Below are 25,848 nucleotides of genomic sequence, written 5' to 3' on the forward strand. Positions count from 1 at the left end.
GGAAAGCATGTCCTTCTCAGAAGCGGACATCTACCGAACTTCTATTTTATCAGTAGTATGTCTTGCCCTTCTCCAGATCTTTGACCTGTTCGGATCCATCGATCCGTGTCAGTGCGACTCGCCCCACGTTGGCGTCCTCGCCGACATCCGCGATCTTCACCTTTACCAGAGTCATCGCCCTGCTGCGTTCAACACCGCTCAGGGTACTGCCCCCTTCCGGCAGATGCAAGTGCGGATTGTCCCTCGTCAGGCTGGAAACAAACCCAAAGATATCCGGCGCGAGGGTATGCTTTCGCAGCCAGAAGGCGCAGATGGCCGCCACGAGGAGCACGAGGTTGGAGACAATGTCCATGGCCAGCCACGGCCACGAGAGCCAGTACTGCGGATTGTAAATGGCACCGTTCATGGCCAGAAAGGCGAAGTCCGGGTTGTCGTTCAGCTCGATCGACCCGCTGACAGACAGGTCGTTCTGGATATCATGCTCGTAACGAAGCATTTGGGAGGATCGGAAATACGTGTTCATGAATCTTGTGATGGCCATGGATAGTGGGAACTGGGCCTCGGCCTGCGCAGTGGCCAGGGTCGCCGGATCGTGGAGTTCATTCTCTTCAAGCTGGTTCTTCAGGTCGACGAGTCCGTTGTCGTTGTCAAAGGTCGAGAAGTCGCCTTCGTGCTGGGGCATGCCGCAAGCGAGGAGCATGGAGTTGAAAAACGATGTGGCGAAGACGTCGGAGTCGAGCAACGTACGAGGCGAGGTGGAGATGTGTCTCACCCGCGTCGGTTTGCAGGTCGCGGCTGTGCACAAGGCGTCAATCTGCAGTGTTACGTTGGTCATCTCGCATGTTGAGGTCAGGCTGTGCGTGTCGTTGACCCAGTGCCAGAAGTAGAGTTCGCGGGGCTTAGTAGAGTCGGGGCCCATGGCAGTCATGTTCATGGTCGTTGACAACCCGGCCACGGCGCCTCTTGGCTTTTCCTTGGTTGACAGGAAGGGCGCCGTGCAGTTGGCTTGGAAGTTCGACACCTCATAGTAGAAGGAGCCGACCATCTTCTGCGGCGTCCACACGTCGGGTTCCGAGGCTGAGAGATTGCGCCAGTACAATGATGTCCCGATGGAGGACATGACAGGTTGGTCCGACATGTGTGATATCTCGAGCCAGTTGTCGTCGTCGAAGTCGAGGTTCCTCCAGCCGTCCGGAGAGCCGCGGGGAGGCCCGTACCAGGGAGTGAGCGTTGCCCCGTAGATGTCGGCGCCTTGTACTGACTTCGCGCCCTGAACATTTGTCTTCTGAGTCCCCGCAGTGAAAGAGCTGTACATATGGTACCGAGCCGTCATGTCGGTAGTCTTGACGGGCGAGGTATGCTGTTTGTTGATCTCATCGCCGCTAAATGGAGATACCGCTTTCGAGTCGAGGAATGCAACTAACTGCGTCGTGTGGCTGTCAGAGTCGCGGTACGAATACTCCCTCGTTGTTGCCTGTGACCCAACGTAATACCAAGACCAGACGAAGATCAGTGCAAGGCCGGTAAAGGTAAACCTCCTGAGCGACCAGATGGCCTTGAGCGTCGCTGTCAGGCTTATCGACGCGTGCAGTTGCTCGATCTCTCCGATCGTGGCTCCTTTCTCGGCCTTCCATAGCGCGTACCGCCTCACGGTTGTAGAGACGATCACGATGAATATGATGGTGAAGATTGTGGTGAGTTGGCTATTGAACTCGATCAGACGCAGGGTGAGTTGGCTGGCCTTGTCGATCGAGGGCCCAACGTGCGTTTTGTCGATCTCGTGTGCAAGGACGCACAGTCCAGCCTTCATGATGAGGATGCATGGAAGCAGACATATTATGACATCGACCGCGTCAAGGCATCTCTCCACAAAGGGGTCGTTGATGATCGGCTGTGGTTCATGAGGCCACCTCCGTAACTGCGGTTCGGAGAATGGTTTATTGGGCGTCCGTGGCGTAGAGGGAGTACTTCCATTTAGATGGGCGGGCTGTAGCTCGGAGATCTGAATGTTTACACCCTTGGGGTCTTTTGGCAGCTCATCCGATAGAGGTTGGACGCCTCTTTGACGGGCCGCCCTTTGCTGCCAGTGTTGGAAGACTGACGCGATGGTTGCGCCCGTGCCGCTCGAGAAGGTTGCTGCTTGGTCCATGACTGTTGCAGCTGCGACTGTGCGCTCGGAGGAGAAGCAGATAGTAGGGACTCACCTTCGTGGAGAGAAATATACCTACTCCTTTTGAGGGGCGCTCACACTAAGAACGCATCCGTACCTTGTTCTCGGCGCCTCCGTGCTGTCGTCTCGCTGGCGTCCACCGATATCTCGCGTGGTCATGACAAGCAGAACTCTGTCGTTTGACTATTGAACGTCAACTCCACCAGGCTAGACATCTGGAGGACGAGGCTTGCGGTGGAGTCGTCCTGTTCCGAAAATCCCCACAAAAGCCGTTCAGGGCTTCCATCGTTCAGCGACGCCACACTCGTGGCAGCTTCGCGAGACTGGGGCTGCCCCAAGCCATGCATCGATCAACCGAGTCGCTTACCTTGGAAGCAGCCACTGCTTGGACGAAGCAACGTCATGAATCATACTGCCTCTGACGAGATTTCTGATGGGCAAAATATACTCTACCCAATATACAACCATCTGCAACAGCAAATCCCGGTGCCCGAGCCTCGAACGGCCGAGATGATGGCGAAGGTCGAGACCACGAGGAGGAGAGGTGGAAATTAAACAAAGCCAGACTCGGCCCCCAGCGCCGCCTCGCCATGTGGTTTTCAGCTTGGCGGCCCAGACTGAGTTTGCCGAGCGTGGCTTGACTCGTTTGACTGGCTGCCAGATCCAATTCCGGGCCGCAAGCGAGCGAGCGATAGTGGTTATCGATAAACAGTGATTTCTCAATCGCCTCTCTCACCGGCTTTTGAGGCAGGGGAGCCGACATGAGAACTGGAAGACAAGACTCGATTTCCGCACCCGTTAAGATCTTATCTCACGATAGCGGTGAAATCACTCGACTTTGAAAGAGCTCTACGTGCCGCTTAAGCAATGCGCAACCGGAGCGACGTACTGGCGATTGACGCTGCACTCACCTGCAACTCACCTCTCATTCACCCAGCACATTCTCTCCACGTCACAACTACTCTCTGACCACGACCAAAAGTCTGCCGGCCCCAGTCATTCCTGGTCGCGATGAAAGATCGCACTCCTGTGGCTGTTTTTCTACCTGCTCCTGCGGTGAGGTTTTCCATAGCGTTGCACCATCGTGCCTTCGCCAATGGATTTGTCGCGGAGCGAAAGCGGTCCGTACCCTGTGCCCAGGTGTCTGCGCCGATACGCCGCAACCACGTCTACAACGCAGGAGATCCAAAAGATCAAAGGCAAACCTGGGCTGAGCGGCTATTTTATGCTACTCCCTTTCTCGAGACAAGTTGGGCATCGCTTTCCCTCAACCACCTAGAATGTCTAACCTCGTTGCACCACCACCAAAGACCAAACTCGGCAACCAGCGGCTTTGGGACGTGTTGCGGAGAAAAAGGGCGCGAATGACACGGAGTTTGCACTCAGGTACGCTGCATCTAAGGTAAGAGCCGCTACGTGGGCGATGGGATATCGATGACAGTTACAGGCTCCATATGTGTCTCCAATTATTGCCGGCCGAAAGATCGAGCAATACAAGGCCAACCTTGGCAACTTGAGCATCCAACTCTTCGAAGACGAATATCTACTGAACAGGCTGCGGGACCCTTCAATCCCACTCGCCAACCGTGTCCCCGACTTTGACGTCCTTCGAGTATCTTCCCAGAGAGAAGCCGAAGCTTCCAATTTTACTTCGGCCGGCTGGCAGCAGATTACACTGGACCCTCTGGATATAGGAGAGGATGCTTCAGATCAGTGCCGGCCTGGGCGGAGGCTTTCAGGAACTCGGAGAGGGAGGAAAAAGAACATTCCCTGACAAGGACAGTACAACTTCGACTACGCGATGGATTGGACTCAAATGAGTTGTAGGCAATACCGGACTCGCTGGATGTCATGGCAAGCCTGGACCAGGACTGGGAGTCTTTCTTAAATTCCGGCTTACAATGACACTGGACCCGACGCTAAGAATCTTTGGTGAACGCAGGAGGGGAAGGATCTCAGATTCTCAATGGTGCTCCATCCTCGGGCATACCATCTCAGCATTGGAAGCGATCCTCCTACTTGAGCTGTGTATGTCCACTACGATGCCAGATCGCAAGCCTCTTTCCGCAGCTCCTGCATCGGTGCTCGACATTCTTCAGGCTGCTACACATGTATGGGGCAAAGGTGAATACAATTGTGGTGACAAACAAGCAGCCCGCCCATGCACTACGCCAAAGGACATTAGTATCGGGTGTTGATTGCCAAGAGAGCGCCCACTGACTGGTTCATGTTACCGCTTGTCAAGTTTGTCTTCGTCTTGCCTCTTATGCCACAATATGGGCAGTCCACTAAGGCCTCAACGTGTCCAAGATCATGGATCGGAGTTGGATTCGGGTGAAGCTGCGGCTGGGCGGCTGCGATAACCTCGGTTTTGTACACAACCCTGGCTGGCGGAGCAGGACTCTGGTACTCCCTTCGACGACAGGTCAGAAAATATGATGCACGGCGACCGGGACTATACCGACATGTATGGTGAAGCACGGCTGCCTGTCACGGCCGGGCCTTCATATGGTGGACAACCTTGCCGTTATCAGCTACTTTGCTCGGGCAGCCCAAGTATGGGCGAGAAGAGATGGGGCAAACCTTTGGTCGCTAGGTCATACATTGTGGACTGGCTTCTTAGCTCCGACGGCTGAAGTAGGCTGCAATGTTGGGCTGTCTCGGGGGGTGATCACTGACCGGGTGGCAATGAGAGGGAGTGCCTGATGCCGCGCAACTTGTATTTGAGGGTATGCTACCCTGTACAGGTCAATTTGCTCAATTCGCGAACAGCAGGCAGAAACATTTCCTCCTGCAAGCTCCTTGTCCCAAGCCACCTGGCTTGCGTGTCTGAAGGGGGGAAGCGAAACGCTACATTTCCGGCCCAGTGGTCGGGTAACCGAGCTCTGCTTGATCTATGACAAACAGTCATGCGGCTGGCTTGTCGTCGACCACATCTATGCAGAGCATGAATGGACGAGGAACTGGACTATTTCCTGTGCTGCATGATCCATGATACGGGGTAGCAGGAATGGCGGATGCCTGATCTGTCCCCTGTCAGGTCGCCATATCGCGAATGAAGTCCGATGCAGCCGACGAGCTTCCAGGATGCAATTGCCCAAAGGACTGCTGGAAGGCCTTCTGGTGCTCTCGAAGATGGCCTGCTTGCAGAGAAATGGATTGATGGTTAACGATGTCGTCCCGCGTATGCTACGGGAATGAATTCTGTGCCGCACAGCACCCAGAAGAGATCTAACGGTCAAAGTACTGCTGTAAGCATATGCCCAGAGCCTGATCATCTAGGTTCCTGTATCTTGTCCCCTTCCTGGCCTGCATTGCATCATCGCATCCCGAATGCAGATGCCAGCAGTTGAGCCCAGATTATTAGATCGGCTTAGGGTTGTGCTCGCAGACGTGGTGTCTATCCAGTTAGCCCAGCGCAGCCCACCAGACACTGTGTATCTGATTTGCCCAGTGCCGAAGCCTCGGGTTTCCTTGGTCTCGTATCTGGTCAGAGATACGAAGCGCGGCATCGAACCGGTGGAACTCCTCCAAGTTCAATGGGTCAAGGTTTCACTTTGCCGTCAGCCTAGACACGGCCATAATAACACGGACGTTTATCTTTCGATTACATCCTTCTGTATCTTGTCCAGTGCTGATCGTTCAAATGCGATAGCGATTCTGAGTTGTCGCAGCTTCATGCATTAAGTCTTGAATCCCGCAGCGAACCATGGCGCTGTTCGCGCTCTTGGTGACTTTCTTGTCAGTCTTACTGTCTCTTTCCGTGTCTGTGGCCGCGAATGGGGGACATGGCCACGGAAACGCATTCCCGGCAGGTATGTACATATTCCATACACACATACGCAGTACTATACTGGGTACCCGTGTACTGTGCAACTCGCCAGACAGACCCCGACGACTCCATTCTAGGTACTAACGATGTCTTCCTGGTCTGCCCAGAAACTACAAGCATCTCCTCCAAGGCCGCATACTTCCACGACCATGCCTCGCAACGAGTCACCATCAAATACGGCGCCGTCACGGTCCCGCCGATGACCGATAACGACGGCATGGCCCAGTTCTTCCACCGCGCGACGACTCTCCCCTGCCAGGACTGTTTCATCACATATCTCAGCATGGGTCTCGAGCACGCGGACGGCAGAACCGCCGACGCCGATACGGGCATGTGGCTGCACCACGGCGTGTTGATCAACCGGAACCAGACGGACGCCGTATGCGGGGCCGTGGGACAGAGGTTCGCTGCCTCGGGTAATGAGAGGACAGCGATCGAAATTTCAGCTGGCGGGTAAGTGAGTCTGTGGTGGTGGCAGCTGTGTTCCACTTCGTCTCCCCTCTCCTCGCCTCTCTTGCCTTCTCGTCTCGCCCAGGAGACGAGACAAGTTTTCACAGGATCATGCGCTGACCTTGGCCCTTTCCATTCCCAGCACGTTCAAAGCCGGATATTATATCGGCGCCTCGGACGAAGTCTCCCTCGCGGTAGACTTGATGAACATGCGCCAGGACCGGCCGCAGGACGACATCGTCTTCACCATCACGTACGAATACGTCCACGCACGCGACGCACAGGGGTTCTCCCCAATTATCCCCTACTGGCTTGATGTTGGAGGCTGCAGAACGTCCGATCAGCCTGCGTATCGCGACTCCACGTTCATCTACACGAGTCCGGTCCTGTTGGGCACGCAGCAAGGCACCATCACCTTCGTGGGCGGGCATCTCCACGACGGGGGCACGCACATCAACCTCATCAAGAACGGCAAGCTCAGTTGCGGGGCCAGTGCCGCGTACAATCCGTACGCAAATGTCAACGACGCTGGCACCACGGAGCACATCTCCAGCATCGAGACTTGCACGATGCTCGGAGAGACGACACCCGGAGATGGGTGGTTCATCAACGCGTACTACGACACAACGTTGCATGAGCCGATGGCACTGATGGATGGCTCGCTTGAGCCCGTGATGGGCATCATGCTCTTGTACGTGGCTCAAGCAGTTGGGCAGCCGGAGGTGAACAGGCCGAGGTATTGGACTGTGGTCCTTGGATTGGGATGTTTGGCCGCATTGGTCATATCCATTGCTGCCTGGCTTTGGGTCCGAGAGAGACGGGCGATCCGGCTCAAGGAGAGTCCGTTTAGTGGTCTGATATACAAAGATCCCCAGCCGGGGCAAGAGGCATCAGTACCATTGATGGAGTCATAAGCCGTACCACGTGGCATTTTCACAACATGCTAGCCAAAATTAACCCTGAGCAAACAACACAATGAGCGACTTCGTTTACCATGTATCTGACATACTATGAAACATATAACACCCCACCAGGTGGCCGACGAGAAACGATCTCTTCCTGCCTCCCGTAGATCTGGCTCGTGAAAGTCATTGCTCTGAACTCATACGACGTGCAGAAGTGCAAGTGCAGACAATGATACGGAGTATGTGAAAAGACGATGACGCTTGGGGTGCCCGGATCATCGCCGGGAGCTAAGGATGGCGAACGAGGCCGAAGAGCAAGATGCGACTGAGACAGCACACAGCTCCAAAGGACAAGCTAATCAGGGCTGAATGCGTGACGCCTCGTTTATCCTCTAGAAATGTGAAGATCTGGCAGGTCAGAGAACGGCCCCTTGACAACAAGCTTCTTGATCGGTGTGTTTTCGAGGAAATCTGTTCACGACCTTGCACGGTTTGAGTAGCGGGGGACGCTGGGTGATTCTTCTTTCGTGTTCCTCTGTTGCCGTAGATAAGATGTAAGTGACATAGTGCAACATTGAAGTTGGAGTGAATTACTGTAGGACCTAAGTCGCACGGTGGTACAAGGTCGTGGTCGCTTCGTTTCTCGGCACCGACGTCACTCACCCATTTCGCCTGTCTGGCAACCCACACGCCATCTCAACACTTGACCCATCAAGCGGGCAGGGATAAACACAAAAGCCAGAGCAGCAAGATGCGTCGCGCAACCCTCATAGCCTCTCTCTTCTCGTCAATCTCCCTCGCCGTCGCCATCTCGCCGCTGAGTCTCCTCCGCGGCATCCCTTCTTCGCCGTCCGCAGCGCTGCCCCTCCATCCAGACCAATATCAAAGCCCAATGAACCCAGGTCCTGTACAAGGTGGTGCCGAGCCAGAAAGCCCCAGTGGCGGCCGCGGCGGCGGCGACGGCGGTGCTGGCGACAATACCCTGTCAATTTCAGACATACTGCCTCAAACGCGGAAAATCAACATTTTTGCCTCCCTCACACGAGACATCTCCAGCGTGACAGGCCGCCTGGAATCGACGAAGCCCGAAGATAACACGACGCTCCTGGCTCCTTTGAATAGTGCAATGCAGGCTCTGCCGCGGAAGCCCTGGGAAGACAGACCGGGGGACGAGGGTGTGAGTGCCCAATACAACGAGGACAAAGCGGCACAGAACCTTCAAAGGTTCGTGGAAGAGCACGTCGTTCCACTGAGTCCCTGGAAGGAAGGGGAGAAGATCAAGACTCTGGGCGGGCAGGAACTGTGGTGGGAACACAACGGTGACGGAGAGAGGGTTATTAAACCTGGAAATTTGGTGGTTGACGGTGTCGTCGGCAGGGTGGGCAATGGTGAGATCTGGGCTGTGAAGGGAGTGGTCAATTATGCATAGAACGCGGAAGAGGGGGTGTATCTGATGACATGGGGTTCAAGCTATCCGCATGAGAGACGACTTCTTGTACATTTTGCTTTGGCTGCCGAATGACGGCACTCGACAACGGTGAAGGAGGCTCGACGAGCCCCGCGAAGATGAAAAAAATTCACTTGCTCTTCTTTTTATCTGGCACAGCCAAGGACTCACTCGGGTTGCTATCGTGCTCTTCAACCTCCGCTCGATCCTCGAAATACCCGTCTAGCAGTCCGCTCTCCAATAACAATTTCCAAAAGCACCACAGGTAACAGATGCCGAAACAGCCGGCACCGATGCACGCGTTGACCACAACCCATAGATCCGGCTTATCCTCAGGCGGAGTTGCGAATGCTGCAAGCAAGTGCCAGAAGGCCATTACAACATACGTCTGGAAGTGCAGGATCTTGGTCATTGTTGACAGTTCGTCCGGTGCAGGTGGTCGGCCGATGATGTTCTCGTGCGCGGCATCGTAATACGCACTGACGCTTGTAGGTGGAAGACCAAGCAAGTAGGCCCAGAGCAGCGATATCACGATGTACGGGATCGTGAGGCCATCTCTCTTCAATAACGGGAACATTGTCCAAACACCAACCGCGTTTGCCCATCCAATCCACGCTCGATACTCTTTACTGAGGCCATGCTTACTGGCAATGAGAAGCGTCATCGGCAATAACGGTAGAAGCACCGACTTCTCGTGAACTTGGAATGAGAAGAGAAAGAAGCCCCAGGCGGAGGTAGCCAATGCATATGGTAGCAGCGTCTTCTTTGGAACGGCGCAGACCACAAGCATCGTCGGTAAAATGGAGGCGAGCGTCGTGATGGCAGAGAGACGGGGAAGGTCGACAATTGCTTGCAATTTGCGCAGCTTGTAGAAAGTGTTCGTGAAGCACCAGAAGTTGGCGACTTTGTCCTCAAACAGACCGCGAGCAAAGGGGAAGACCCGATGAATGGCCTGGCTGATTTGCAGAATGATCATGTCGTAGGGATTGCGAGGGTTGAGGGATATTCTTCTTTCCGCGAGAAAGGGAGGGGGCGGCATGGCATCGAAAGAAATCTGTCGATAGCTGTCATAGAGAGATCCCAGAAGTAGAGGAGCAAACAATATGGCAAATGCAACGATGGTGATGATCGAGATCGAAACGAGTCGACCTGGGCGAATCTGCGGAGTCAAACAAGATCCCAGAAGATAAGCGAAGATGACAGGAGAGTAGTAGAGCGCCATCTGCTTGAACCCGAGAGCGGCCACGAAGAAAATGCAAGACCAGAGCAGCCGACCTGCATAGATGCTTGAGAGCGTCGCAATGACGAAGCCGAGCATCACCGTATTGTATTGGAAGTGGCCGTGGTCGATAAGCATCGTCGAAGGTTGCATAAGAATGGCGACCAGTGCGATCGACATGAACGTGGTTCCAGTGCCATAGGCCCGGCTGTAATGGCGAAGGAAAATCACCACGGCTGGAATGTAGATCAAGTATTCGGATAGGAGGACAGTTGCGCGCATATAGACTTTTAGATTCTGCTCCTCCAAGCCTCGAGACTTGTCGAGCGCAAACCAAGCCGAACTGAACGACGATCCACTTCCATAGTCAGCGTGAAACCCACTTTCAATGCGCAGGCACTTACATTTTGCCACAGAGCCATGAATGATATGCTGTCAAGGGTGGATAGTCAAGTCCCCAGTACTGGAGATCGTAGAAGTACCATTTTGATACGGGTAAATGTGTCGTGATCTCCATCCAATGTCTTTGCGCCTCGAAATCCCCGTACATCGGAGGTGACATGTAGCCAGAGTGACCCCAAAGACCCACGCTCCATCTGAACAGACCGACCACCAGCAAGATCAGAGGCAGCAGAATCCATTGAGATGTAGTTCCTCTAGCTGGCCAGAGGAAAGCCACCAGCGGAAACTCTGGGGTGATGGCATCGCTGTCGTCAGATGCGACTCTGACAATGTCGGTGATGGTGTTGCTCCGAAGCAGAGCAGGGCCTTGTTTTCGCTTCTTTCTCGGTCTGTGTGGGCTTGGAGTAGACATGGTGCACAATGAAAGACGAGAAGCAAGTCGAGCTGCAATAGTGTCCAGATGAGCTTTTAGATCCAGATTCGTGCTGGCCAATGGCATTGCATACGCTCCTGTGGAGAAAGCGATTCATGCACAACTCAGTCCTGGTGGCCCCAGCCATCGGATTTGATAAGATAAGCTTTTCACTGGTGCCAGTGGAGTGGCGGTCGCCTCGAAAAAAATTTCGAAGTGATCTCAGATGGTTTAAAGTACGACTTTTTTGCAGTTTGCATCTCCCATACCTTTTACCTGCAATATCTGCACCGTGGGCTATTTTCCGAGGGCATCATTATCGAGGTTCATCGAGGGCTCTGTGGGTCTGTTGCCGCTGAGGGTTGTCACAAAAGCTCGTCGCAGGTTCTTGCTTGTCTCATCCTGCTGTCGAGTTCTACTCAAGTCCGCTCCGTTGCGCGTTCAGCAGAAATTCACATTTCTGCTATTCATTTGCTCCGTCAAGTGACCAGTGAGATCTGAGGGCTCAAAATTCACTTAGTGGGTTGAGGGTTTAGCCGCACAAAGTTTTCGTTGTGGTTGCTGAGGGCTCAAATTCATCTGCCTGGAAAACTTCAACCGGATTACCAGTTTGTCTACGATCCTTCATCTCCTCTTCGTGGCATCGGACTAACCTTCAGCTCCTGCCAGGTTGAATAGATCATGTCGAAAGTCTCAAAGAAAACCGCGCCTAGCGCCGTTAAGTCCTCCAAGCCAAATGTCCTCTCGAAGGTCAAAGGTGCCTCGGTGACAAAACCTGCTCAGAGCACCAAAGCGAAGAGCAAGGAAGTTGCCAAAGAGGTTGCCGCAAAGTCTCAGAAGAATGACAAGAAGAGCAAGAAGGTTCCTGTGAAGGAGCCCACCCCCGAACCAGAGTCTGAGTCTGAGGAAGAAGACAGTGAGGATTCCGGAAGCTCTTCTGAGGAAGAAAGCGATAGCGAGGCTGAGGCCAAGACAAACGGAGCCAACGGTGTCAAAGTCGTTGCCACAGATGACTCTAGCGACGAGTCCGATACCGACGCTTCTTCCTCTGAAGACGAAGCTCCCAAAGTGATTACCTCTGCACCTAAAGGAAAGGCGGCAGCTGCTACTTCTGATAGTGAGGACGACGAAAGTGATGAATCCGCCAGTGATGAGGATTCCGAGGACGAGAAGCCTGCTGTCAACGGTGCTGCTAAGGGTGCCACTGAGGACGATGATGAGTCTGAAGATGGTAGCTCCGAAGAGTCCGACAGCGACGAAGATACCCCTGCAAAAACGAAAACGGGTGTCGCAGCTGAGGCAAGCAGTGACGAGGACGCCGACTCTGACGAAGACAGCGACGCATCGTCCGATTCTGAAGAGTCCACAAACGAGGACGAGGCCGAAGTGAAGCCAACCAAGCGCAAGGCTGAAGATGCCGATGAGCCGGTGTCCAAGAAGACCCGAGTCGACGGGGAGGAAAAGGAGGCGAGCGCAAATCTCTTTGTCGGCAACCTCTCCTGGAATGTCGATGAGGAATGGCTCAAGTCCGAGTTCGAAGAGTTTGGTGAGATCGCCGGTGTGCGCTTGATCACCAACCGCGACGACGGCCGCTCTAAAGGGTAAGGGGTTTGCTGCTCTCGTTTTGGTCACTTGACTAACGATATCTAGTTATGGCTACGTCGAGTTCGTCAATGCTGCCGATGCTACTAAGGCCTACGATGCGAAGAAGGGTACCGACCTGGACGGTCGCCCTCTCAACATTGACTATGCCAATGCGAAGAAGGATGCAAAGGAGAAGCAACAAGTCCGTGGCCAGCGCTTTGGCGACCAGCTTAGTGAGCCGTCCGACACATTGTTTCTCGGAAATCTGTCCTTCGAGGCCACTGAAGACGATGTGTACAACCTGTTCTCGCCCTTCGGCACTGCCACCGGTGTCCGCATTCCCACGAACCCTGAAGACGGCTCCGTCAAGGGATTCGGATATGTCACATTCGCATCTGTCGACGAAGCCAAAGCTGCATTGGAGGGCGCTCAGGGTTCTTTCATCAAGAATCGTCCGGTCCGAATTGACTACGCTTCGTCCCGCCGGCAAAATGGTGGCGACTCTCCCGCCCGCGGTGGCTTTGGCGGTCGTGGAGGCCGCGGGGGATTTGGAGGACGAGGTGGTCGTGGAGGTGGCCGTGGTGACTTTGGAGGTCGAGGTGGTAGAGGAGGTGGTCGCGGTCGTGGAGCTCCTCGTGGTGGCCGAGGTGGCACAACGAACCGCGGCGGCTTCGGAGACTTTTCCGGCACCAAGGTCACCTTTTGAATGAATGGAACATAGTGACAATCGTCCTAAACCTGGGACACTGCGGACACCTGGATACGGCGTTCTGGTGGGGATTTCACTGTGCCTGGTCACCACTGTACTTCAGGAACAGCGTCCATGTACGTGTATACCGAGATACGTAGTGGTGATGGGTGCACAACATAACCCGGCAAAAGTTCAAATGCTTGTTGTTCTTGTAACTGGAGTCTATTAGAAGGGAATGATCATACACCGCTCGCTGAACCAGATGTAATTCCACATATACTTGGTATTCTCCAACTCGTAACTCTCTCACCAGTTTTCCCTGGCCATGCCGATGTCGGGGCTCGGAGATAGATGACTTCCTCTAAGACGAGGACGGCTGACGATTGGCCTCATCTGATGCGCCATCGTGCGCCATCCAGCCCTTGCCCGCGTGATGCATTTCCGTCATCCAGCCATGACACCTGATAGCCAGGCGCCAAATCAAGATCGGCCGTCCATTTCGGTGCCATCAGGCCAGCAAAACCAGTGAGTGGCCTGGACAATGGTGACTAGTTAGTCAAGCCTGCATTCCTGTTCCAGAAACCCTTCATTCTAGGCCTCGCATACCTGGCAGCTGGATACTATCTCCATTGAATACGGGCCCTCAACACTTCTGAAGCCATCTTCCTTTCTCCATCCTACTCCTACGCTCTGTTCATTGAACATCATCTTCGCCAAATCTCGTGCCAACGTGAAGCTCATACAGCCAGACCCCGCTTCTGACACAAGACCCTTCGGGCGCGGATCGTCGCAGTCGCGTTCTCGTAATCCCACCGTACATCACCAGATTCCCCCCACCATCGTCAGCGGTGAGACCCAAGCCTGGCACCGCCGTTTGCGACCTGGCAGGTGCAACGCGTGCCGTTGATCACTCTCTACATCTCTATCTCTTAGAAGCTTGGATCATCGTCCACATTGCAATTTCCTAATCACTACCGGTCCGTCATCGAAGGTCGAGGCAACGCAGCCGCGCAGGCGACGACCGAACGTACTACGACCTCGATTTCTATCAACCTACCAACGATAAGACCCCCTCAACAGGATGCGACCATCTCAACCCGAGCCCTTTGGCTCACACAGAAGTGAGCGACCAGAATTGCGAACTCTACGGACCGCAGATTCTTCATCCCTTCCGGCAAATGCCAGTGTACGAGGAGTGCGCTCCGAAGGTAGGCGTCTTCCTCGAACCGGTCTTCTGTACCAATATATGTTGCTCACCTCTCAGCAGATTCCTGGATTGAGATTTCCGCGGGAGCCTCATCGGCCTCTTTATCGTCCACAAACAACGATATCATTACTACCGGACTCCAAGTCCGTTCGCGGGACGAACGCCTTTCACGTCAACTCCGAACCTCCTCCCACATAGTACGGCCTCAACAACGGTCGACAAGTGCGGCCGGAAGCAGTCAAGACGAGTATGAAGAGAGTGAAAGCGAAAGTGATCGAGTTATGAGCAGCTCTAACGAGGACATCGATCAAAATGACGCAGCCGAAGATGATGATACCTCTACGGCTCTAGGCGTTGGGAGTTTGGGAAGGGTCTTCACACCTCAACCAAATGCCTTTTCTCACCCTCCCACCTCTACTAGTCACGGTCGACCGGCGCCAGACTCATACTTCCCAGCAGTACCTAGCGAGCCCCATGCAGATCATACAATCACACAGCGGAGTTACCAACGTCAAATGCAGTCACGGCATCGCCCTACTTCCTCATCATACCAGCCAGACCATGATGCAGCTCTTCGTGCCTCTTTGACGACCTTGCTCTCCTGTGCTGCCGCTGTCCGACCCAAAGGCCCCGAAACCAGACCATCTCCTCCTCGAGCATCAACACAGCCAACCGCGCTACGACTCATCCCAGAATCCGAGCTACAAAACCCGGTCCGGCAGAGGAGAAGTTCGTCCCCGAAACAGACCAAGCGGAAGTCTCGTGAGTCCAGTAAAGATCGCCTCGCAAAGAAAGCCCGTGCCACGAGTAAGACAGCAACCACGACTGAAGAGTCAATTAGCCCGACCCTTGCTTCGTGGATGATTTCTGCTGGCGTGGTTCTGGTGTTCTCGGCCATCAGCTTCAGTGCGGGCTATGCTTGGGGTCGTGAAGTTGGCAGGATCGAAGGAGAGATGGGCCTCCCGGGTGGGAACTGTGGTCAAGAAGCAATAAAATCCAGTGCAGGTGGACTGAGACGGTTGAGGTGGAGCACGGCCGCGAGCAGCATTCGCGCCTGAGACATTGTTATGCGGCGTTTGGTCATATGCATCCGGGAACTAGAAACGACTATATGGAGCACAACTTCTGCTCATGGCCAGGGACGAACGAGATGTGATGATACCCCGGCGGAGATAAATGTTGAACACCGGTTTGGGCCGAACGATTGGACGCGAGTTACGTTGCATGAAGTACACGATGCATGGTAAATCTCGGTCTGCGCGAAGGGCTGGCGTTGAGAGCATCTGGAGTCTGGATGACACATAGACATTGAAAACCAGGATTCTCAAACCGGAGGCAGAATATGTGCGAGTTCTGGTGCAATACCGCGCCGAGTATGTTGTACATTCGCCATGTCCACTTCCGCGAGCCTACATGGACTTCAAGAAGTTGCTTTCTCGAATGCCCCTTCTCCGTGCCGCTCTTGCGCTCTTGGTGATCTCTTGCCTGCGTTGTAAACTCGTCAAGGCGTCATCTCCAGGTCCGGTCAGGTCCTTGCTCTGCTCGTGGACGGGAATCTGTTTTGGAATGTCCTTCAATAGTCGTTCTTGTTTCTTTTCGTAGCGTAGGCGTTGTTTCTTGGTCATAGCTGTTCATGTAAGCGAGGTGGGTGATCGATGGGACGGACGGGCACAGTACCTGCTAGATCTACCTTTTCGGCCATTGCGCCTGGCCGCTTCTCATCGAGGAGTGTCCAGAGCCATTCCGGGTACGCGTCATCCTCCATGGCAAGCACTTTCGGTTTTGCTTTCGTGTAACCCAGGCCCCTCAGCTCCTTGCCTCCGGGGACCGAGCTCCTCGGCTTCGCGGCAGGTTTGCCATCTTTTGTGGAAGTAGGACCAGACGGCTTTGCGCTTGATGTTGAGGGAGTATGTGGTTCGGAAAGGGGTTGTGAGATGCCGGAGGTATTTGACGATTGCGAAACATTCGGATGATCTATCGATATGGATATTGGGGCTGGGACTGGTCCAGCATTGGGAGTCGCGGGAATCGTAGAGGCATAACGTAGGCTGGAGATGGGCGACACTGAGGCATTGGAACTGACGACGAGGGTGCGCAAACGCGAGACCAGCGATTGACGGCAGCTTGAGCAGATCATGTCGCAGATAGAAAGTCGTTGGATAATGCGTGGTAGAAGGGAAACGAGCGAAAGCCCGAGTTATGCTGGGATCGGTTGCAACGTCGCAGAATCGTGTTGCTATCCAAAGTGCTGAATCTTCGCAGGCATCGGCGATAGACTTCTCCAAAAACCGTTTCTGGAAGCTTGGCAAACAAGGAAAGCACAACGACAGACCAAGACAAGTCAGAATACGACGGTGTATCGCTGTCCTATAGGTCCCGCTCCTCCTCGACCTGTTGACTTTCGTCTTCTCTTGTGTCTTCCCCTTCAAGACTATACTTATGAAGGTGTACTAAATAGCCCCTGTAAGAACCCCCAGTGCCTTGTAGGAGTGGCCCTGTGGGTGTGCCCTCAGTCTATAGAAATACCTGGAGCGTTCCTTCGAGACTCTGGATGTGTATAGAGCTGCGTGGGAGTGTACAGAACAAGCTGTAGCCAGGCGCTGAGCGTACAGATTAAGAATGCCTCCCGGCGTTTTAAGCGTGTAAGTGCATAGAATATGATCATGTGGGTACACAGAATAGCATCGCCGCAGTGTACAGACTAGCGCCTGCCGTGGGGTGTTCAGGTCTGAAAGTCTCAGCCGATGATCTTCAGTCACCGGTCAAGTCCTGTCTGTGCCATGAGATCGAGAACAACCAAGAGCAAATGCCCACAACAAAAGCGAAGAAGGCTTGCGTGGCATTGTAGAAATGGTTACTGTTAAAGGCATTGAGCTGGCAGACAACTTTATGGATATCGTAAATATTGGGAAAGGTCGAATTGTGTCGAGATGAAGTATCGTTATTGTGTCTTCACGCACGCCTTCAAAGCACCAGAGAATCGGTAAGGAGACGCATGTGTCATCTGTATCCCTGGCCACGTTTGACCTCGTCGTCGGTCAGCCCCTCCCGCATGTCCTTCAGATAAGTCTCGAACTTATTGGCTACCTCAATCACGTGCTTGAGGTGCATATAGTTAAACTTCTGGCCCTTGTACTGGGCGAGCTGTCGAGCTGTCGTGATCGAGTTGCGGATCTGCCGGCCGTTGATCTGATGGTGGCTCAGTTCGTCGAGATGGTCCAAGATCTCGTCGGCATCAATGTTGGCACTGTCAATGTCGCGCAACCTGTTCACGAAGTTTCGCCAAATCTTCCTGCGCTGAGGCCCGTTGAGTGGATTGTAGTGCAGGGATAGCTGGATGCGGGATTTGAACGCTTCATCGAAGGTGCCTACCCGATTAGAGGTCAGGATCAGAATTCCGTCGTAGTATTCGAGGCAGCGAAGAAAGACCGAAACGAGCGCGTTGCGTTGAAGCTCGGCTTCCCCTCGCTCTTCCAAGAAAACGTCGGCTTCATCGAGGAGGACGACTAAATATTCGTTAGCGCACGTTTGAGCCAGCACGGATCAACGCAAATCGGAGGATACGAACCACAATCCCAGATCTTGCCTAGATGTAGCACGGATTGAAGGTACTGTTCAACTGCCTCGGGAGTGGTGCCAATATCTCCGCAGGTGACCCTATAGAGTGGCTTGCGGGCGAACTCGGCCACTCCTTCAGCCGTCAGGGTTTTGCCAGTCCCGGGAGGACCATGGAGAAGCACCAGAAGGCCATTCCCTTTGCCTACAATAATGTCGGTGCCTTTGTCCGAAGCAATCTTGGTCCCGACCAGAGCTTGGACCAAATCCTTGCTATCCGGATCAATGACTAGATGCTCGAACGCAAGATCGTTCCACTTGACATCGGACATTCGATCGACATAGAGATCCACTGTCACAAGGTCAGTTACGGTGTTTCAATATCAGACAATCTTTGATGGGAATGCTGACCCCATTTCTTGAGTCGCATGTTATAGCCAATTGCCGTTGGAGGATAAAGGAAGATGACCTGGTCTTCGTGTATTCCTTCCGGGACCAGATCGTTGCTTTCATTTATGCTCCAATCGCTCTGATCATCACGACCATAACCGCCACCAGGGTATTCAAGCGGCATACCTTCGGCTCGATAGTACCGATCGTACCGACCGGGCCGATCAGGGATGAATTTGTCGTCGACATTTGGGTGAAGTCGATGGTAGGTCGCATTGTCGATCATGTAACGCTCATCAATCTAGCCATGTCATTAAAGGGGATTTGTGCTGGAATCAGGATCTTCCACTAACATTGCTGAAACCAAGATTGTCTTCTTCTGAGTAGCTGACGAATACTCTTTGCTCAAATTGGCTAAACCTGCGCCCGCGTTTCTCCAGAGTCTTTATCATAGCCTCTGGAGCATAACGCAGCGGATACCATTTCAAAGTTGTGATCTCTACCTCGTCTTCCCTGTTGATGGTCTGAAAATCGATCATGATCGTCCGGTCGGTCCGCTTGAGAGAACCGTCGTAAGTCCACCACAAGATATTAATGGTCCATTCGTGAAGTGTCATCTTCTGCCTTCTGCCTTCTGATTGTGGCACCCATCTTGTCTCAGCAGGAATGTCACTGTTATCAGAGACATCTTCGTCCGGACGATCGGGTCGCAACTTGAACACTGTAGGTCCTCCACCTCTTTGGTGTTGGGACTGGAAACCGTGACTCACATCTTCCGGCCAAGAATGTATCATGGAGCCTTGCAAATGTTGGCTCTCAGTTGATATGATGACTTCTCCTGGCTGGAAGATAAAGGGTAAAGAGACCGATGATATCACACCACGTTCCCTGTGGTCCTTGACCAATTGATATACATCACCATAGTCAAGAACAACCACGTCGAAAAGCATCTGGATAAGCTTCCCTGTCTCTGGATCCATAGTCTCCATTATCTCATCTTTGATGAGGTAAAAAGCATGAATGAGAACGTACGGAGCACCAATGGACTTTTCGGCCTCAAAATCCGGAAATAAGAGTGAGCGTTGCGGAATAAGCTCAATCATGTCTTCGACCGCACGCCTCATTTCGGACGTCACAAAATGGATTTCTTGGTGATAAGACACCGGTGACTGGGGAGGGCTCCCTTTTGGGGGCCGTTTCTGCTGAGGGTTGTATTTTTTGATCACAGCGAAGGCCACCTCAGGGTGTCTTTCGTAGAAGTGGACGACATTATCCACGGGCTGGACGCTGCGGATATGCTCATCTTCTGGGTTGGGGCCCCAGGTGGGCTCATCCAGATACATGCGTTGTTTGATCAAATGGAAAACCTGATACCTAGCGCCATTTTCAGCCGGTTCGGGGTCATCGGGGATAAATTGACCTCGCAGGCGTGCATTCTCCCGTTCAAGTTGCTCCACGCGCCGTTGAAGTTCATCAATGGAGAGATCTGACACCTTCTGCGCACTAGTCGCCACGATTTCGGCGTCGCCGTCATTTTGGCCACCGCGGTTGCTTTCATGGAACAAGGGAGGCCGTCTGAGGGATGACCGAGAGTGCTCGAGCTCTGCTTGAGGAGGAATCTTGACCGGGATCCTGAGGTTTGAAGGCGTCAGTGTCGGCTTTTCAACAACACCAGATCCGTGTCGCACTTCGTATTTTGAGGAGTTACGAGGCATGAGTGCGTCGGTTACGGACCGAGGCGGGAGTTGCTGGGCGGTGCCGTGCCTTTCAAGATTCTGATTTCTCAACAAGCCCTCCAAGGAAGGGATAGCTCGCGCTGACTGTCGAAGACAACTAAGGATGGGTTCGGTCAAAGTCGGCTTGCTGAGAGCGGTCAGAAGCTCCTTTGAGAATGCGGAGTTGGTGGTCTGGTCTTGAGAGATAGTATGAGCATTCAGAATATCAACAGCGTTCTCAAAGCGGAGGCCCACATCGAGCTCTTGCAAGAATTGTTTTGTCTTCTCAGCAACAATATCATGTGCCTTCTTGCGCTCGCTCTCTTCTGCCTTCTTGCTCAGCACTTCCAACAGTGCCTTGTCGAATGTGAACGCTTCTTCAGGCACTGCAGAATGACCGAAGTGGCCGTCGAAAACCGATAGGGTGTCCCAATGGGTCTCAATCGTTGGGAAGTCAGGTTCTGTTATCAGGGGTGCTGCTGCTGGACATCGAGGAGCTGTGATTTACAGCAAGCAGATATTAGCACCGCACGGCGCTCCTCCGTCGGCTGGAATAGATAGAGCACATCACCTTGTGCCCTCACATCAAGCACCACATCGGCGTCCTGGTGGTACAGATCTTCAGGGCGCGGCGCATCATATTCGACTCTGTCATTGGTCGGTTTGAGGTCGCTGACATCCTCGACTTCGTGGTTCACTTTTTCACTTGCCATTTCGAAGAATGAAGCAAGATAGAGGCACTTGTGCCGGCTCAGTGGTACCGAGACGATGGCCAGTCAAAACGGAGCCAGCGGAGCGGTTGAGCGGCTCTTCTTGTATGCCACTGCATATGTTGTCGTTCTCGCATGGACCTCGCGTGGTCGAGCTCGCCGACCCACCGGGACCCGCGAGATGGCCGCCACTCCACGTTGATACCCCGGACAAGGGTAAGCGATAGTTGGATCTAGATTCGTATTTCGGACATGGAGGAAATGCTTGAAGTATATTTTTGATGGCCAGATTCGGATATGGCCCCCTGATTCAAGGCCTACCTCCTGAAGCTCCAGCCAGATCCACCATTGACCGAGAACTGAACAAGGGAAAGTCTTGATTACCGGTCCAAACTGCCGCGCCGTGTCCGGTTGCGTTTAAAAATTTGAGGTTCGGACAGCGGAAGGGGCGGCGGTCAGATTCCATCGCTTCCCATATCATATCCTCCACCCTACTGCCTTTTCATCACTTCTTTAGTGTCGGGCAATCACCACAACACCCGTGTTCTATCAATTCATCTCTGCCGTGCAGCACTCACAGACGCCTTAGGAGGCTGACACACCCTGTTGGACGCAGAGGGAATTCTCCTGGGCTAAGCAACATCAAAGAAAGCCGAGAGCCTGCTCCAGAGATGGCCGGCAGACTAGGAGGCAGGGCGTATATCGTGACGGGAGGTGCCTCAGGAATTGGGCTTGCGTCTGTCAGCAAGTTGCTCCGGCTGGGTGCACGCCGTGGACCTCAGTGACACCATTCAGGAATTCTAGAACCATAACGGCAAATTGTACTTCTACCCTGCTGTGGATGTTAATTCTCGAGACGCGGTTTCGGAGACTTTCCAGTCCGTAGTTGAAAGAACGCCAGGCCTTCGAGGGCTAGTAAACTCTGCAGGCATCTCCCCGACGAGCGATGGCAACCTCGAGAGCGACGAGGTGTTCTGGAAAACGCAGCACATCAACGTCGGAGGCACATGGAACTTTGGGACCGAAATCCTACGACGCGCGTCTGCACGGTTCGCCGAATCACCCAATGAGGGACTCGTTAGCATCGTCAACATCGGTTCGACTGCTTCACTGATCGGCTTCCCGCTATATGCTTCTTACTACTCTAGCAAGCATGCGGCCTCGGATTGACACGAAGCTGGTCGGCGGAGTTTGCAGGACGCGGATGTCGCGTCAACATGGTAGCTCCGGCGGCTACTGCGACGCCGATGGTTTCAAGTGCTCTGGAAGATCAGAGACAACGAGGCGATATGGCGAGGGCACAGATAGCGTCCATGCCCATGAAGAGAGCAGCACGGCCCGAAGAGATTGCAGACTCCGTGGCCTTCTTGCTAGGCGACGAGTCATCATTCATCACCGGACAGGTTATCGCGGTGAACGGGGCCACTCCATAAACGCCATCGAAGCGCAGCGATTTGTGGCACATTCGAGGGTGTCTGGTCTATGTATCACTGAGTGCAATTATAGAAGCTGGATAGAGCAAAAGCCTTCCAAGTAGGTGCGGGAACGTACTGTTCGTCCTCCCGACCTACATGGTCACATCAACTTCCACAGAGTCCGTGGCCCATCAGGACAGCACTTGCATACAAGATCTGGCAGAGCTCCTTCTACACTCGGTTCAGACGTTCGACCGGAACAGCGTTCTTCCAGCAATCAACTTGCTGCGTGATTGGTTCAACTGTGGTATCTGCGACTTTTGAAGCACGTTCCTTGCAAGTCTCCGATCTTCGGAAGTGCAGGATGTGCAGCTCAACCACAGCTTGATCCCTTTAATCGCGCCGTCGTCGCCGACATCGACGCTCACACCCACATTACGGAGTACTGAGGATCTCTTATTCTCGCGTAGCTTCTTTGCAGATATGCTTGAATTTCGGAGCTGCTTGGGAACCGGAGAGTTCTGTCAAGTCGGCGGGTATATCTATTCTATGTGGTTCACGGATCATTCAGTCTTCTCTCAGACCGTATATCACACGTTTCTAAACCCTGACAGTCTTCATCCCATACTCATTCTGTATTCTCCCTTGGATTGCTCAGAACGGAATGCTCCATATAGCAGCTATAAGCACCACGGCCGACACCACCGGGAAGACTGGATCAGACTTGAGCTTTTCAATCCAGGTTAGATGACGCTCATTCTGCGCTGTTGGGGACGTTCTCGAACCTGGCAGGTAATGCCTCGCAAACAAATCGTTCTGTATCCACCAAAATTTGTTCAGAGCCTTCAGGATGTCGACCTTTGTCTGGACTTCGAGCCCTTCAACGCCCATGACGATATCCGTTACAGCATTCTCGACCCAGCCCAGTAATAGATTGACTTCACGGTATTCGACGAACAGTGCTGGCCGGTTCTTCCTGTGCTTCAGGCCAGAGTCGGTGACGCCTGTGTGGACTTTGCCAACCATGTCGATATATTCCCAGAATTTGCTCTCTGGTGTCCAGTCGTGGTTCGAGACCAGCCTGACAAGGTAACCCTTGAGAAAGTCCTTGCGGAACTTGATGTTTTCATGATCCCGGTGAAGTTCTCGTACGTTCGCCTCCTGCGTCTCTCCTTCCTGCGAATGTTTCGGTGCGAACGATGCGGCGGTGATGTCGTACTTTAGCAGATGATCATAGACGGCATCGACTACGTTGGTGACGATGGGAGCTAGGACGGGTTTGCATGCTTCGATGAGCTTTCCGTCGTTTTCTGGGGCCCATTGCAGGAAGGATTGCATATACCTCATCCGAGCGGAGAGGTCTTGGTTGATAGCGGTTCCGTCGATGTGCTCCATTGTGATGGTGGTTTCTGGCCCTCAATGTGGCTATTGTTTGCTTGTCAAGCCAGCGAGCAGTCACGTTGCGCAGTACTGTCGGCTGGATTATATACTGCGCGTGTGCTGACCCGGCTGTTCACGACTCAGCCAGTATTCCGTTCCTAATAGCTATTTCCGCGGCAGCCATAAAATACAGAGGATGAGCCTGTGCAAGAAAGATGTTCCATAACCGGCCTCGCTTATCTCACCTCCCCGAACAACATAAACGGATACCGGACACTGACCGTTACAGTCTGCGCCGTTCCTTGCATGCGAGTGGGTTCGTCTTCCGGCGTCACGACACCCGAGACCGCCGGCAGTAACGTGTGTCGGTGCGCTTCTCTGGCTTTCATGTCCCTCACCACGTGCATCTCCGCGGCTCTCTCCAATTGACCAATCGGTTGCCTAGAATTAACAAACAGCTCAACACAAAAGCTCTTTTTGAGTCACAAATGTCGGCTAGGAGGGATTGAAAATCAGGAGCCCAAAAGCCTCATGCCACTCCAACATCATGCCACTGCGGGATTACGACTGGCGCATCAATTGCTGGGATCTCGTCACATAAGTCATTAGTATCGGCACCGGAGGACAGCAGGTCGAGAGCGCACGAGGCTATGGGTTCCGACGCGCCACTCCTTCGATCGGCATTTTCGGCCATCCTATGGCCTCTTCTCGTGCAAATCTTGGTCTTAGAAAGATGTCGGGTCGATGCGAGGTAAGCCCTATAGCTTTGAAGATATGTCAAACATGGCATTATTGTCTAGCTCAGCGAAAATGGCCGCAACTCACCTGCCATGAGAGTTGGGAGTACTTTCAAGACTCGACGACGAGCGTCGACAACTTCCGACTCGACAACACTCCCGTCACTGGAGGTTAGCTTCTGCCAAAGAGCGAACTGACCTCTTGCCGTCCGACAGCATATGGCCTCGCTATCAGCCGCTTCCCACAGTTCGGAACGAGGCTTGCCAGCGTCTCGCAGTCGACGGCAACCTCAAATGGCCAAGTCGACAGATGCCGCTGGCAGCACACGTTCGTTGGCTAGCGCTATTCTCTGGGCGAACCCGTCAGATGATGCAGACATGCTCTCGTCGTCGGTATCGTCATCTGCGCGAGCTCAACGCAGCACACCCCTAGGGAGGAGGACATGGTTTGCTGGTACAGCGAGAAAAAGTGTCTTGCCACAATTTGTAATTGGTCGTCCCGACTCGTGGAGAAGCGGCTGGGTTCGGTAAGTCAGCGTTTATCCAAGCCGCTGTGTGGGTTTCTACCCTACTTCCAATGACGAGGGGTGCCAGGCAAATGATCTTTCCGCACTGAGCAAGCAGCCTGCTTAGGGGCAACTCCAGGAATACCATCCTCTGGTGAGTTGCTTACACTCTACTGCTGCGGACAAGGCTTGTGTCGAATGGCAAGATTGAGTTCTGATAGAGTGTGAGCAACAAATAATAGACACGATTGGTAGGTATCAGGGCGGAGCGGGAGGAGCTAAAAAGGCTCAGTCCGCGATAAGCTCTATGGTCGTGCTCTCGTTCTTGAAGATCATCTCGATGCCTCGCGGAAATACCATTGGTTAAAGGTGTGAACGCTGAATGGTTAAGATTGGGTGGCAATCACGGATGAATTCAAAGCGAGAAGTGAGGACGGAGAAACATCTCATTCACCCACACTATGTTATGCGACCCAAGAGCCTTGCCAGTGAAATAACTGACAGGACCTCAACAAGATATGTATACAGGGTGGTACAGAGCATAGTTAGGTATGCTTCATCCCCTAGAACGCTCCTTGTGTCGCATGTACCAGGCCTTTGCTTTCCTGGCATTGCATCGCAGGCAAAGAGCACCGTCCATTCGGGTCAAGTTGGCATCGAAGGTCATCGTCGATTGGCGTTCCGAATATTGGGGTTTTCTGTCGCCGTTGCATAGTAGCATGTACGGCGGTGGTGCTTCTGCGCATCCTTGCTCGCATTCGAGTGTCTGCTCAAGGAAATCGCCTGGTAAGGTCGACGGGGCCGGTGCTTCTTGCTGTACTGATGAGGAGCTTATGAGCTGGTATGTTGGCGTGGGAGGGAGTCTTGTCGGCGACGAGCACGAATCGGTTCGTACTGCGCTGCGGCTTGAAGACGATGAGCGACTGCTGGAAGAAGAGCTTCGAGCCAAATCTTGAAGAGCGTTGCGGAGAGACATGTTGGAAGTGAATAACCGGGACGCAGTGAACATTATACTTCAACGACTTGCTGACCAGCTTGCCAGAAGAGATGGACACCGACTCCTGCCTTGCTCTCACACTCTGACAGTACATCCTTCAGTCTTATATAATTTCAGACCTGAA

General features: G+C 53.4%; 10 protein-coding genes across 10 annotated transcripts; 5 read left to right on the top strand and 5 right to left on the bottom strand.

Annotated features, from left to right (window-relative positions):
• Positions 1 to 49: 49 nt before the first annotated feature.
• Positions 50 to 2,149, bottom strand: G647_03360 (uncharacterized protein; the record flags this gene model as incomplete). The annotated part of the gene is made up of 1 exon (XM_008727705.1): positions 50 to 2,149. The coding sequence occupies one exon, from the start codon at positions 2,147 to 2,149 to the stop codon at positions 50 to 52; it is 2,100 nt and encodes a 699-aa protein (XP_008725927.1).
• Positions 2,150 to 5,879: 3,730 nt separating this feature from the next.
• G647_03361 (uncharacterized protein) lies at positions 5,880 to 7,366 on the top strand (the record flags this gene model as incomplete). The annotated part of the gene is made up of 3 exons (XM_008727706.1): positions 5,880 to 5,985; positions 6,059 to 6,455; positions 6,595 to 7,366. The coding sequence occupies 3 exons, from the start codon at positions 5,880 to 5,882 to the stop codon at positions 7,364 to 7,366; spliced, it is 1,275 nt and encodes a 424-aa protein (XP_008725928.1).
• A 742-nt stretch (positions 7,367 to 8,108) lies between these two features.
• G647_03362 (uncharacterized protein) lies at positions 8,109 to 8,786 on the top strand (the record flags this gene model as incomplete). The annotated part of the gene is made up of 1 exon (XM_008727707.1): positions 8,109 to 8,786. One exon carries the CDS (start codon positions 8,109 to 8,111, stop codon positions 8,784 to 8,786), a length of 678 nt encoding a protein of 225 aa, XP_008725929.1.
• Positions 8,787 to 8,934: 148 nt separating this feature from the next.
• G647_03363 (uncharacterized protein) lies at positions 8,935 to 10,837 on the bottom strand (the record flags this gene model as incomplete). Its single annotated transcript, XM_008727708.1, has 2 exons — positions 8,935 to 10,381; positions 10,428 to 10,837. The coding sequence occupies 2 exons, from the start codon at positions 10,835 to 10,837 to the stop codon at positions 8,935 to 8,937; spliced, it is 1,857 nt and encodes a 618-aa protein (XP_008725930.1).
• A 681-nt stretch (positions 10,838 to 11,518) lies between these two features.
• On the top strand, positions 11,519 to 13,127 carry G647_03364 (uncharacterized protein; the record flags this gene model as incomplete). The annotated part of the gene is made up of 2 exons (XM_008727709.1): positions 11,519 to 12,438; positions 12,488 to 13,127. The coding sequence occupies 2 exons, from the start codon at positions 11,519 to 11,521 to the stop codon at positions 13,125 to 13,127; spliced, it is 1,560 nt and encodes a 519-aa protein (XP_008725931.1).
• A 1,066-nt stretch (positions 13,128 to 14,193) lies between these two features.
• G647_03365 (uncharacterized protein) lies at positions 14,194 to 15,377 on the top strand (the record flags this gene model as incomplete). Its single annotated transcript, XM_008727710.1, has 2 exons — positions 14,194 to 14,320; positions 14,380 to 15,377. The coding sequence occupies 2 exons, from the start codon at positions 14,194 to 14,196 to the stop codon at positions 15,375 to 15,377; spliced, it is 1,125 nt and encodes a 374-aa protein (XP_008725932.1).
• Positions 15,378 to 15,728: 351 nt separating this feature from the next.
• G647_03366 (uncharacterized protein) lies at positions 15,729 to 16,456 on the bottom strand (the record flags this gene model as incomplete). Its single annotated transcript, XM_008727711.1, has 2 exons — positions 15,729 to 15,946; positions 15,997 to 16,456. 2 exons carry the CDS (start codon positions 16,454 to 16,456, stop codon positions 15,729 to 15,731), a joined length of 678 nt encoding a protein of 225 aa, XP_008725933.1.
• An 863-nt stretch (positions 16,457 to 17,319) lies between these two features.
• Positions 17,320 to 20,692, bottom strand: G647_03367 (uncharacterized protein; the record flags this gene model as incomplete). Its single annotated transcript, XM_008727712.1, has 6 exons — positions 17,320 to 17,825; positions 17,888 to 18,226; positions 18,286 to 18,348; positions 18,424 to 18,565; positions 18,618 to 20,476; positions 20,512 to 20,692. The coding sequence occupies 6 exons, from the start codon at positions 20,690 to 20,692 to the stop codon at positions 17,320 to 17,322; spliced, it is 3,090 nt and encodes a 1,029-aa protein (XP_008725934.1).
• Positions 20,693 to 21,906: 1,214 nt separating this feature from the next.
• Positions 21,907 to 22,122, top strand: G647_03368 (uncharacterized protein; the record flags this gene model as incomplete). The annotated part of the gene is made up of 1 exon (XM_008727713.1): positions 21,907 to 22,122. One exon carries the CDS (start codon positions 21,907 to 21,909, stop codon positions 22,120 to 22,122), a length of 216 nt encoding a protein of 71 aa, XP_008725935.1.
• A 700-nt stretch (positions 22,123 to 22,822) lies between these two features.
• On the bottom strand, positions 22,823 to 23,499 carry G647_03369 (uncharacterized protein; the record flags this gene model as incomplete). Its single annotated transcript, XM_008727714.1, has 2 exons — positions 22,823 to 22,833; positions 22,890 to 23,499. The coding sequence occupies 2 exons, from the start codon at positions 23,497 to 23,499 to the stop codon at positions 22,823 to 22,825; spliced, it is 621 nt and encodes a 206-aa protein (XP_008725936.1).
• Positions 23,500 to 25,848: the final 2,349 nt, after the last annotated feature.

Source organism: Cladophialophora carrionii (assembly GCF_000365165.1).
Source record: "Cladophialophora carrionii CBS 160.54 unplaced genomic scaffold supercont1.2, whole genome shotgun sequence".
Lineage (NCBI taxonomy): Eukaryota > Fungi > Ascomycota > Eurotiomycetes > Chaetothyriales > Herpotrichiellaceae > Cladophialophora > Cladophialophora carrionii.